Raw genomic sequence first — 14,064 nt, forward strand, 5'->3', positions numbered from 1 at the left:
TAGTCACAGAGTTGTGCGACCATCATCTCCATCTAATTCTAGAACATTTTCACCACCCCAAAAATAAACCCCATCCCCATTAGCAGTCATTCCCCATTTTCTCCTGGCAACCACTAATCCCTAGCAACCACTAATCTACTTTCTGTCTCTATGAATTTGCCTATTCTGGACATTTCATATAAATGGAATCATACCACATGTGACCTTTTGTGACTGACTTCTTGTACTTAACATAGCATTTTCAAGGTTCATCCCCATTAAAGCCGATATCAAGACTTCATTTGTTTTTATTGTCAAATAATATTCCATTATATGGATATACCACATTTGGTTCATCCATTTATTACAGAGTTTTTTAAAACAGATTTTGAAGCAACATTTAAAAATTGAGAGACTTTATACAAAATCCAGATGTCCAGTATCTCTTGTAAAGCCAGAAGATGCAATGCCACAATCTCAGGACAACTGTGTACAGCTGCTGTGGCTCCTACTAGAGGGGCCGTATTCTTCGGTTCTGTGGCCCCATCATCACAGTCATGTCCCCTCATCACTTAGGTCATTGCCTGGTCCCTATAGGTATTTGGGTTTGATCTCTATTATGTACGTGGTTTTCGGGTAGAAGTTACGATGCCTTCATTCAGCCTTCTGCACTTCGACCGTCTTTTCCTAATGAGTTCACCTCCTGACCTCCGCCTTAAGTCTGATAATTTCCCTTTGTCATGTGTAGTAACAATCACAGGCCGCCCACGGATTTGTTCAAGTCATCTACTCCCACCAAAAACACCCAAAACCTTGCATTCTGAAAAACCCTGGTGAACTAAGCAATTCCTATAAAATGTGGCTGGGTGCCTCTGCTTGACACATTCCAGGGGACCCACTGTGCTCCAGAATTTTTGAGAGCAAAACAAAGCAACAACAGCAACAAAAAGTGACTCAAAAACCAACTTTGCACACCAAGGACTGGGCACACATTGTAAGTACTCTCAAAGTAAGGCCAGAGTCGGGCTTTCTCAGTAACCTCTGACGCCATAGACTTTATTATTCTTTGTCCTGTTCCTTTTCTTCGGAAAGGAGAATTCAGATCATCCTCTGATAATTTGAAGTAAAAGATTTCCTTGCATTTAATGATTTTTTTTTTTAAGTTTCTACCAGTAAAGGGGAATAATAGCTCCCAATGCCCTAAGTGTCTTATATAATTACTGTAATATGAAGAGCATCACTCTTTCCATAGGTTTTCCTTTCCTGAAACAGATGTCTGCAAGCCTTTAAAGAAGCATAGCTCACACACACGTGGGCGTGCACACACACACGCACTCACACTCACACTGCGTAGAGATTCATCCAGCTTGCAAAAGCACGAGGCCCTGGAGACGATTCCAGCCGCAGAGGCTGCCGGGCTTCTTCATCAGGGGGGTTTGACCAGAAGTTTAATTGTTTAAAGTCTGACAAAGCTGCGCAAATAGTTTTTACCCTTAGTAAACATAAGCAAGTAGGAAAGGATTTTTTTTTTTCCCCCAGAGGTAGAGGTTTTATTGCATAAAACACTGGATAAAACTGGACTGCTTCAAAGACATTTTATTCTAACAGCAGAAAGAAAACAGTCATTGCTGAAAAAACAACTTTTAATACTTTCTATACCAGAATAAAGTTCTGTCAACTGATGTATTATAATAATAAATAATGACCAAGAATAAACTTTAAATACAAAGTCTTCTACTTGTTACAAGCATAGCAACAAAATCGTCTACTCTATTGATCTCAGATTTCCTCCAAGATAGATTTTTTTTTCCTTCGCGTAGGAATGTAGACAGTATTATGACCAGCATCACAGACTACAGAAGTTACAAGGGAAAAACTTGACATGTTTAGATATGAGAACCTGCTGACATTGAGCAATTGACACACCATCACTGCGGCTGTCACTTGTCTGTATTACAAGGTACTAATGTTCCGGAAGGAAGGCCTGTGTCAGAGGGGGAAATCAGGACGGTAGCACTGGACAAAATGGAATCAACACACACGCCACAAAGAAGAGGGGATGGTCCCAGTGTCACAAACAGAATTATTGCCTGTCGCATCTGACGATGCTCAGAAGACACAAAAGATACTGAAAAGAGCTCCCGAAGTGCTTATAGAAATGGAATGTAGCTCTCATTTATTTTTTTCCACTTTTTTTTTTCCTTCTTTTTTTTTATTTTTTATTTTTTATTTGTCTTTGCTAAGATACCAAAGGCGGGGCAAACACACGGGAAGCAAGCGACTGGCACAGTTACCAAACACCGTAGTGCAGTTAAAATCCTAAAGCTTACTACAGTCAGAAAGTTTCCAATAACATTTCAGTCCTTTCTCTAGGATCGTAGAAACAGTTGCATTAAGTTTATCAACTCGGTTTAAGTAAGGCAGTGAGAACTATACTAGAAAACGAGGAAGCAGCTTGCTCTATGCCAGATGATTTAAACTGAAAGCTCAGTTAGATGACACCCTTCTGAGAGCATATGCAAACGGTATTCCTTATTAGCCTGAGAGTTTTTCTGGTCTCAGGGTAGCGCTAAGATTTTTATTTACACTGATTGCAGTTTAGTATTTTTGTACACTGTTGTAGGCAGAGTTGAAGTTTTTAAGGCCCTGGGGTTTTATTCTGTGCTCCCAGCCTGCAAGGAAATAGTGACTTTTTTTTTTTTTTAAAGTCTGAATGATTTTGTTTTAGAAGTTAATACTTCAGTACTTCTCTACCATCACAAGCAACAGCACCAATTTCGTATCACTCAAAGGAAGTATGTGAAAAGGCTGAACTTCTACACCACCCAGCAGATTCAAGAATAAACCTTTTACTAGTCTTCTTAAATCGTTTTTTAAAAAAGGAGTTAAGCGTTCCGTCACTGGCCCTGAAAATCTCCCTCGGTGTGGTATGGAACTTGATAAATTTGGAGTATCCAATCATTAGAAAATCTAAAATCTACAAAAATAGAGAACACATTTGTTTTACAAAAACAGACATCTTAACACAAACAGTTTTCTTCATTAGAGACAGCAGGACGTTAGATCTGGATTTTAATACAAGCTCTTTCATACGAGCTTGCTGCAGAAGAAAATCCTGCTTTACGTCTGTGACTCTTATAAAAACGAGCACATGAAAAAAACTCTGATGAGGACTGGGGCAGTCTTCATTTGGGTAAAAAATTCTAAAACATAATAAAAAACAATCTTTCTAATTGTAAATTTCAATTTCTTCTCAGCACCTTCTGTGGATAGGGTTGGCTAATTTTTCTAGACACCATATTATATAATGGATCCCTACATGTGTTTAGTGGCAATCTTTCTTCAACCAAAAAAAAAAAAAAAAAAATCAAGAGAAAAGCATTTTCCTCAATACTGCAATTTGAGCTAAAAAAAGGAATTACTCATCAAACCTGCAATGGACATGTGTCTGCAGACACTTCCTGATCATTGATTCATTTGGTGGTAGATTTTTGTAAAAATGAAAATTTAATATTGCCATCTTCTGCAGTGCCGGCCAGCCCTGGCGCTGGCTGCGGGACGTCTAAGGTTTCTCCGAGAGTGCAGTTGCGACAGCACGTGAATTGATTTTCTCTGCAGTGACCGCTCCAGCCTGACTGGCACCGAGGCTGCCTCCCAACACATCTCATTAGGGTGCTAGGCAAATGACAGCAGCTTGTGTCAGATTAGAAAGGTGTTTTCAACAATGAAAACACAGCCCCTCCGCCTTCAAGGCAACACTAAGTCATGGAGATGGCATCGTTTTTCGGTTCAGAGCATTATTTTTGGACAAAGATGACTTTAGAGTTGGAAGGGCCCCCAGCCTCAGAGAGCCCGGAGGACACCAAGCGTTTTTGAAATCACTTTTCTCCCACCTGCGTTGTTTGGAAGGACTTGTTGCTGGGTAACAGTTTAGCAGCCATTTTCAAGGGCTGGGGATTTTTTTTTTTTAATATATATATAGATATATTTAAAATCTTTTTATGTTCTATACACTCGTGGGTGGGGGAGAGGGTTGTACATGATTTTTTTTTTTTTCCTGCTTGGAATGCAGTTAGCAAAACTCTTTTACCAGTTGCATAACCTTGACATGGTGTAAAATAATATATTGCAATATATGGATTGGTTTGCTCAGTTGTGCTCCTCCTGGGCCTTGCCACCCTCTTCCATTAGCTCTGCTGAGCTCCCGGCCTTGACGGCTGGGGGGTCCTCGAAATTCCCAGAAGCCTCTGTGTCGACTCTGGAGCGCTTGAACCTGCGGTCAGGGTACTGGCTGTTGTCAAAAGGCATGCGATGGACACAGAGGACATGGGTCTTCAGGTTCCCCTTCTGCGAGGCACTGTAGGGACAGTATCGGCACTGGAAGGGCCTGTGACCTGTGGACAGAAAGAGTGGTCGGTCAGCACTGTCCTTCACCCCTCATGCCCAAAGGGACATGATCATTATTATCAACATAACTATCATTATTATATTATAATTGTACTATTATCATTATCATTAGTATTTGTGAAAATAATAACCATAAATAAATAACAATACAAATAAAAAATAACAGCATTATTATTTGTGAAAACCAAAAGTTAAAGAGTATTTCTATCCAATATATTTGGCACATAAAGAGGGATTAGAAAGAAGATCTTTCCATCCTAGCCAGATTTTTAAATTCAGACTTTCTGGGTCACAGAAGAGAAAGATGCCAATACCTGGACTCTCTATACCAGGGGTCAGCAAATGTTTTCTATAAAGGGTCAGGTAGTAGTAAATATTTTAGGCTTGGCAGGCCCAGAGGCAAAATTGAGGAAGTTATGCAGGTGAGTGTATAACAAGAGAGAAAATACAATTTCCACAAGTTTTTTATTGGTGAAATTCAAAATTTTATTGGTGGACACTGAAATTTGAATTTCGTGTAATTTTATGTGTCATGAAATATTCTTGTTGCGCTTGTTTTTTGTTATTGTTCAATGCTGAAAACTGTAAATGCCATTCTTAGCGCTCAGGCTGTAAAAAACAGCCTGTATGTGGGTGTGTCCCACAGACTGTCTTTCCTGACCCCTGCTCTACACGAAAGCCATAAATCCCTCCATCGGAGTGTCTGACTCAGGTCTAACATAAAGCTGGTTCACGTTCTTATCCTCATCTAATTCATTATTGACAAACAAACCAAGCACAACAAAGGAGTCCATGCTCGAGGGGCGAGGGGGTGAAAGATGGCGGCTCCCCAAGCCTTGCTCTTGGACAGAGTTGGACATGGCTGAGCTGGAGTGATTTATGGAATCTCAGGGTTTCAGATGGAGACACCACAAGCTATCAGGGCAAGGACCAGGATGATCAGATCATCAAGGCCAGCACGAGTTTTAAAGAAGTTAAATTCTGAATAGTAACACCTGAAAACAAACTTTTCTAGAAAGGCTCTAACTTGGAAGAAAAGACAGATTCTTGTGGAAATCCATCTAACCCCCAAGCGTGTTTTCTCTCCGGATTCACAGAAACCATGCACACGTTTCTCCTATCTTGAGGAGCTGGTAAAGCATCTGGTTTAGACCTTATAAAGGAGCAATCAACCCCCACCCCTGCCTCATGCAGGGAAGCTGCAGATGTGCCACTTACGGGAGCTCATGAGTGCCGTCCCACCCAGCACCAAGACAGGTCAAGGCCCACGGCTGGGTCTCATTTGCTCAGAAGAATAAACAAGTAAATAAATGGGCCCAACGATTTACCCCGGAAAAAATCCAAACAGCATATTCCACACTTTTTCTGGAGCAGTAATAGCAGAAGGCCTGTACAATATACTTAGCAAAATAACCTTTCCATAAGAAGCTAGAGGCCAATGAAATGTTTAGAAGTTAAAGCCCACTTTTCCACTAAATTGCACAGAATGCTAGATTTTTGCTTCTTACTGGGTTGCAGGAGTCAGTTTGCCTCTTCTTCCCTTGTAGGCAATTGGTCTCCAGGATCAATCCATTCTGCCTATTGAATCTTTCTCCCTTCGCTCTCCCCTTCAGAGCCAAGGGCAGCCTGTACCAGCAATTTGCCTATACTCTGAACATGGCAGCCTGCAGAAGGGACTTCAGACCTCCAGGTTCCCCAGTACCAGCCCATCCTCCCCAGAGACACCTAGGGGACTCCTGAAGGAGAAGCTCAGCCTGTGGTTTCTCTGCCCCAAATCACTGATGGCCACCCATCCTGTAAGGGATAACCAGGACCTTCATGGCTCAGTCCCATCACCACCTAGCTCATCAACTTTGCCCACGCCAAACCAAACTGTTAGACAGTTCCTAGAAACAAGTTCCATTCTGCAGCATCTCTATGCCTTTACTTGTTTTATTCTCTACCTAAAATGCCACTTCCATTCTCTGCAGGCCCACAGCCCACTCTTCATTCAAGACTCTGCTCAGTGGGATGCCAGTTTTATGAACTGTTGTGTATACATTTTTCCCCCTGAGAGCTATAAGTTCTGGGCCATCTCAGTATGCCAAGCCCAGCACCTGGCAAAGAGCAAGCAGGAGTGAACTCTTTGTGGGACTGAATTATTATCTTACTGTTTCACCTTGCTTTTTTTTTTTTTGGACAAAATTATAAATCTTTGGGTAGAGCTTCTGCGTCTTTTGTGTCTACTGTTGTACCTAACACAAGACTGAATTTGATCAACTTTCCTAGTTGCAAAAGTCAATTTGCAAACCTACAGACTCTGTAGTTAGGAACACAAAGAAGCAAAAAAAGAGTGTGTTTGTCACTGGCCTTTCCAGAAAGTCTAACCACAGCTAGAAAAGCATGAATGATCAGTAGGAGTGGACTGCACCGTGCTTGTCAAGTAAGGGAAGGACTCAGCAGTGTGATTTCCCTCCTGCCTTCTTGAAACCCAGAACTACCCTTAGGGCTTGGTCACCTCTGCCATGGACGAGGGCCTGTGTTGGATGGGGAAGTAGAACTGAGACTAATGGTTCTAAGGTGGGTTTAGGATTGCACAAAGAATATAAATGGGCTTTGTTCTTCTTGACCTTGGAGTTAGGATGTAGTCTCAAAGGAAGACTTAAGATACCAGTTAAGGCAGAGACCAGTTGAAGACCATCCTGAAAAACCTGGGGAGAAGAACTGAGACACCATGAAACCTAAGAAAAGTTTCCAAAGTTTCATTCAAAGCTTCCCAGATATGGCCTGTGTTTTCTGTGTCCTACCAAGGACAGCTCTGGCGGTTCACAGGGGCCACCACAGGCCCTTGATGTTGAGTGATCACTGTCCTAATTATCATGGCTCAGATAAATCTGGGGCTAATAAATCTGTATTTATTATATGGCAATAACTTATCAATTAAGAATATTACTGTGGAATAACAAGCATTTATAAGTAAAAATAAAAAATAAATAAAAATAAAATCCTTGGTAACACGATCCAAATTAGTTACCAGAACTATGAAATAAAATGCCCAAACCCTGGTATTGTACCACAGGTCTCCAAGATTCATATTGTCTCTTCCATGCCTCCACTGCTTTTGTTCATCTACCGGAGCTGTTTATTATCATTTATACTATCATTGCTGAATAAGTTTCTGTGTGAATTCTGAAACATTTGGAACCTCCTCTCTTTGCAAATGTACCACCACTGAAGCCATGTGGCATACATCTTAGAGAACCTCAGATATCTCCCCAGCCTCTGCCCCAAAATGCAAGCCTTTTCTAAACTGGCCAATTTGGCATAAAAAGCACTTAGTACATTTTTCCCAACGATGTATTTTACAAGATTAATCGTGGTTTTACCTCTGTGTATATTCTGAATCTCTATTTCTTGGTAGAATCAAATATGTACAATGTTGTAGCAGATTTGGATACTTAAGTGGTCACAACATTCATATTGGACTGGTTTTCATTTTAGATTAGGTGAGACGGAAATCTATATGCAAATGTATATAAATCTATGCCTTGTACATTTATAGAAGGAGGTCTATAAAATATTGGAATACTAATAAAGCCTGATTTTGCAATATAACTTGTAACTGGCACCTTTATAGAGAATAACGGTAGTACCAAATGCCTTCCGAAGGCCTACATACCACAGTTCGTTACATACACTTTTGCATGTCAATCCTCACATTTGAGCTTCATGACAGCTCTGTCGAGAGGTGGTATCAGCCCCATTGTTCAGATACGGAAGTTGAGATACAGCAAAATTGGAAAGTATGACTTTAAAACAAACTTTCAAAGAATGTAAGGTACACAGACGCCCTAATTCTCCAAAATCCACAAAAGGAGCATGATTACAATATGCACAGATAATGCATTACTTTAGACACAATTACAATGAATTTTTGTAGGATCCCTCTCTATCTCTTTCTGTCCCTGTTTCTCTCTCCCTTTGGGCTATTTGTCAAAATGTTCTCATAAGACTGAGGTGGCAGTGTTTTGAAGAAATGAGAGGACCACCCTGAGGGAAGGTCATTGTGAAGAGCTATGATAGGTCTAGAAGGCACTGACATTCTCCCAAGAATCAAACTTAACTGAAGGTTTGGTCCTTTGGTGATGGGAACACATATTCTCAAACAGAAAGCTGTTGCTATGCAAAGCACTTTTGGAAACATGGTACATTTCTGAGTGCAGCTAAATCAGGATGAGAAGTTTTAAACTCTATTCCATTTGTCCATATGAAATCCTTTGATATTGGCCCAAACACAATGATGTTGAGCTCTGTCAGCTTTTGGTCAAAGAGCACAGGCAAAGGGCTTCAGAACAAACCCCAATGCTGAGTACTTCACCGTGATGTTTAAAGGTTTGACAGAAAAAGGGGCCTGCCTAAAAGCAGAGGCAGCAAGAGAGGTCCATGGTGATCTGCTGGGAGCTTTCTGACTTTCTGCTCGGCTAGGAATGGGGCCTAGAGAAAATCAGATCTCCAGATGGAGGTACGTCAACCCATCTCCAGAGGAGACGCCACTGTAGCCCTACAGGGTGAAAGGAAAGTCCCTCGGTGTCCGGCGAACATCCACCCATCGCATTTTAATGATATAAAAAGCCAGTCATGCTGGCCCCACCATCTTGGTGATGGAGTTGGTCATTCACCAGCATCTATAGGTGGCAATATACATCCAAATGTTCATCAATTTCTAAGAAGCAAACAAAGCTGTAAGACAACAAGGGTCCAACAGCCTTTTACGTAGTTGAATTTGAGAGTAAAGACACCCACCCTATCAGTTCCCTATTAGAAAAGAGTTTCAGGTAACAGCCTCTCCCAGGTTTAAAGCCACTGAGAAGTGCTGCAATCCAGGGCTGGCCTTTGGCCAAAAGTGAAGGCTGAGGGTTCTCATGATTTAGTACCTTTACTTTTCTTTCAGGTCTCCTCCTTGCCTGCAGTAGATAGTGTTAAATCTGACAAAGATTTGGGTTTAAGGTGGGAAGCCATGGCTTTCCTTCTTCATGAGGTCGATTAGCTACTTAACTACCCAAACATGAGTTTCTCTCCATTTGACCTTGAGCAAATAACTTGCTGTCTCAGAACTTCAGTTTCCACACACCTTGAAAATAGGGAAATAATAATAATACCTACACCGCAGTAATGTTTGAGGATCAAATGAGATAATGTGACAATGATTTGTAAACTATAAAGAACTACACAAATTTGTAAACCATAAGAACTATACAATGATTATTATCGTTGTTTTTGTTTGTTGTCATCGTGTTGCTTATCTAAGCTGGATCGGGGAGGCTATGCTTTGTTCTTCATCAAAAATATTGTTTCAACAAGTATTTCATGTGCCACTGTTATGTGCTAGCATGATTTAGGTGGTCTTTGATTAAAGCTTAAGTTGCTGTCTCCCTCTGGGGTATTTGCCTTTGAACCAGGGCTCTAGGAAACTGGACTACCTTCAAAGTCCAAAGTAACTAGCTGTCAACTGTTGCATTTCACTTGGAGTCAGTTCAGTTCATGAGGATTTGGGATCTGCTGTGTGCCAGGCCCAGGGCTTCAAACCAATTTGAACCGGTTTAGTCATGGCAGATGAAGTGAAACCGGAAGAGATGCAAATTTTTAAAATTTGTGTGATCCAGAACCATAATTGGAATGGGAAAAGTAATGGGTTGAAGCCCTAGAATAAGAGACTCAGAAGAGGCGTAGTGTGCCCTTTTGGGAGCTTGATGCATGAGATTGGATTATTTCCAGGATTGAGGAGAATGACGCACATTCAAAGCAGACGGTCAGGTGCCATCTTTGAGTCACGCTCTGCTGTTTCCGACTCTGTGTAGAACCCCATGGGCAAGAGATTTGGTTGCTATGCGATGTGTATGCTGCCCTTGTTTCCTAGGAGGAAGATTCAGTTTCTAAAGGGCTTCAACCAGTAATTTTTCCTGTTCTGGTTATGGTTCCAGGTCACCCAAATTTTTAAAATTTGAGTTTGTTCTGGCGTCACCTCCTCAGCCGTGACCGAACTAGGAAGAAATGGCCCTAAGCCCTGGTCAGGCCTTGTGCCGAAAGGATCTCACCACTTAGAGGACACTGGCTTGGTGCCCTGGTGGTGCAATGATTGAAGAGCTCGGCTGCTAGCCAAAAGGTCAGCAGTTTGAATCCACCAGCCACTTCTTGGAAACCCTATGGGGCAGTTCTACACTGTCCTCTAGGGTCGCTATGAGTCGGGATCAGCTCAATGGCAATGGGTTTGTTTTTTTGCTGGGGTTTGGTCTGGTAAGAGGCTAAGCCCAAAACACTTTGAGGAAGTGAGATTGGGGTATGGTAGGGATGACTGATGCATTCAAGAGCCCAGCCAGGAGGAATGCAAACCCCCGCAAGACTTTTCATCCTCCTCTCAGCAAAGCCCCCATGATGTGCTCCCTCTGGGCACAGATGACTGCTCTCTGTTTTCTAGCACTTCTTGTGCTCTCCTGCCCAATCCTTCCTTGTTCCCTCAATCTGGAACTCTCCCTCCCTTACTCACCTATTGCTGCAGCCTCATCCTTCAGCTCTCAGCTCAGCTGCCTCTGCCTCAGGAAAGCCCCCTCTGGCTACCCCAGGCCCAGCCACAACAGCCTGAGAGACACAATCATAGCAACCTCTTCTTTTCCTCACCAGAGCTCCTAACAACAGTCACTGAACAGATAAAGCAATAGCATCTGTCTGCTCTCTAGCTGTCAGCTCCATGGGGGCAGGGGACTGTAGGTTGTTTATTATTATTACCATTGTTATTGTTGTTGCTGATTCTCACCACCCAACACAGTGTTAGATATCCAAGTACTTTTCAAGGAAAGAATTGGATGGATGGATGGATGGATGGATGGATGGATGGATGGATGGATGGATGGATGGATGGATGGGTGGATGGGTGGATGGGTGGATGGGTGGATGGGTGGATGGGTGGATGGGTGGATGGGTGGATGGGTGGATGGGTGGATGGGTGGATGGGTGGATGGGTGGATGGGTGGATGGGTGGATGGGTGGATGGGTGGATGGGTGGATGGGTGGATGGGTGGATGGGTGGAAGGAAAAATGAGGAAGGCAGCCAGAAAGGAAAGGGAGAGGCATGGTACTTTAGACAGAGGGACGTGTCTGAGCAGAGATGCAGGCACAAGAGGCATATGGCCGGCACAGAAACCTATGAGGAAGTCAGTGTGATGGAGGTGATGCCCTGAGAGAAGAGTGAAGCTCAGTGGGGAGGTGGGGAGGTGGGGAGGTGGGCAGGGCCAGGCTCCCAGGACCCACTGAGAAGCCTGGACTTCGGTCTGTGGGAGAAGGGTAGTGGGAAGGTCTTCTGAATGCAGTGACAGAACAATCTACTTCTGTAGCCAGTCCAAGCTCTGATGGTGTGGCCAGATGGGAGCCCCCCCACCACCCCACCTCACTCCCCTCTCTCTGCCTCTCACTTTGAGGCCATCAACATTTCCCATCACTGCCATGTGAAAAGTAAGTACATCATACATTAATTTGTATTGTCACTGCGCCGTAGAGCCGTGGTAAAGAGCACATTCATTTTTAATCCACTATGAATAATATATAAATATGTATACAGTGTGGAGGGTCAAGAGGAGTAAGGAGAAAGCAAGTCGTACATTCTTTATAACAAAAGTGGGGAAATGAGGTATTTTTCTTACTTGCTACGATGGAAATATCTGCTTTTTCCTGTACCTAAGGGGGAGAGGAAAATGCCTGCCCTTGGAGGGACTATCCATTAATTACAGCCCAATGTTGTGGGCAGCTGGTTTCATGGAAGGGATGGAGCTGCATCTACAGGGTGTCCAGATTTTCCAAACCAATGCCTTCTGCTCAGGTGCAGGAGAGGCGTAGTTGACCAACTCCTGGTCTACCATCGGTTAGGGTCGGTGTGCAACTGAGTGGGCTGAAAGTGTCTGTTGGTGAAAACCTCTGGTGCCTACCCCTCAAAGTACATTTACAGGAGTTGCCTCAACTGGTCCTCACAACTGCCAGGAGGTAGATATGGCAGAGAGAGTTCTTCCCATTTTACAGATGTGAAAAGCTGGGCCAGGCAGATAAAATGATTGCCCAAACCACAGCTAGCTGGCTTCTGATCAGGAGTTTAGCCTTTGGATTGTTTCATAACATGTACTTATCTCTCAGCCCCTTCTGTCACTGCCTGAAAACCTCTTGTTTGAAGATTCTTTACAAAGGGGATCTTCAGCCAGGACCCTAGGATGTCCCAAAAGGGAGCCCATGAACATCCTGAAGGGGTGTGAGCAATAGTCCACACACAAACGCTTGTACGCACCCACACACATGCACACCACACACCCCTAATGGGCACAGACACCACTGTGACCCTGAGAAGCCCATCAAAGCCTAGCACTGAGCAGTTACCCGGCACCAAGTGGCAAGAGTTATAAGCTGTCTGTGGAAGCTCCCACCATACAGCTCCCTGAATCCAAGGCAGCCCACTTCCATGAGCATACATTGAGCGCTTGCTGCATGCAATATCCCGAGCAGATTGCTGTTGGAATTGTGTAGTATTTTCAGTGCCAGGGAATAGGAAGGGCATCTATTCTACACACCTGGCAAAAAAAAAACCCACCCAGCACATGCTGCATGGCTGACCACAAGTCTTGATGTTGCCTTCAGGGGGTTTGCAAACCAAGTGTCAAAAGGAAGTGGCCAACTGTCCCTGAGAGAAGGACATCAAACTGCTTCTGAGCAAGTGTCCAGTCTTCAGTCTGCAGATTACTCTAAGGGGAAGGGGCCCAAAGAGGCCCCTGGGAGAGAAAGAACCATCTTAAGAAGAGACACACACACACAGTTTTACCAGAGGTAGGGCCTGTACAGAAACCCTGGTGGCACGGTGGTTAAGTGCTATGGCTGCTAACCAAAGGGCCAGCAGTTCAAATCCGCCAGGTGCTCCTTGGAAACTCTATGGGGCAGTTCTACTCTGTCCTATAAGGTTCCTACGAGTCAGAATCAACTCGACGGCACTGGGTTTGGTTTTTGGTTTTTAGGGCTTGTACAGGGCTGATAGACGCTCAACTCCCAGTTGAAACAAGGGCATTCTAGAGAGAGGAGAAGCAATCCCCAGAATCATGGGACAAGGAAAGTCCCAGTCAAGTTCACAGAAAAAGAAGAGGGTCCAGAAGAGAGTCATGCATGTCAATGGTGGAAATGGGAGCCCCCGCCCCAGGTAGATGCAGTGAAATAGGCAAAGCCCCTGTGCCCTCACACCATCAAGCCACCTCTCAGATCAGGGCAAGCCTTTAGGTCAAGCACACTGGGACCTTTTATTTTTAATTGAAATAAACAACAACAAAAAAAAAAACAAGTTGGAAAATTAAAGCAACATCTCTTCCATGCCTTCTAAATCAGCCCCAGCCACAACTCTTTTGCACTCTGGGTAGGTGAAGACCCCTAAAAAAGGTGGAGAGGATAAGAGAATCCTGGCTGACACAGAAAAATCTCAGGCAAGGCCCCCACCCTGCAGCAGCCCAAGGCTGGCCCAGTTGGAGATGCTCGCTTCCCTTTTCATTCCGGAACGTCTTCTTGGGAGCATGGGATCATGGAGTATTTCCTGAAGGATTCCAGAAGGATCTCCTGCAGCTGAGCTTTATAGGGCTGTCTTCAGAAGAGACCAAGTGAGGAAGTGGACAGAAGTAGCTCTCA

General features: G+C 43.6%; 1 protein-coding gene across 1 annotated transcript in view; it reads right to left on the minus strand.

Annotated features, from left to right (window-relative positions):
• Positions 1-4,128: 4,128 nt before the first annotated feature.
• ZNF536 (zinc finger protein 536) overlaps positions 4,129-14,064 on the minus strand; it is a 279,105-nt gene continuing 269,169 nt past the window's right edge. The window contains exon 4 of the mRNA XM_023555554.2: positions 4,129-4,373. Coding sequence (XP_023411322.2) covers positions 4,129-4,373 — 245 coding nt within the window. The remainder of the gene's footprint in view (positions 4,374-14,064) is intronic.

This window comes from Loxodonta africana, chromosome 21 (assembly GCF_030014295.1).
Source record: "Loxodonta africana isolate mLoxAfr1 chromosome 21, mLoxAfr1.hap2, whole genome shotgun sequence".
Classification (NCBI taxonomy): Eukaryota; Metazoa; Chordata; class Mammalia; order Proboscidea; family Elephantidae; genus Loxodonta; species Loxodonta africana.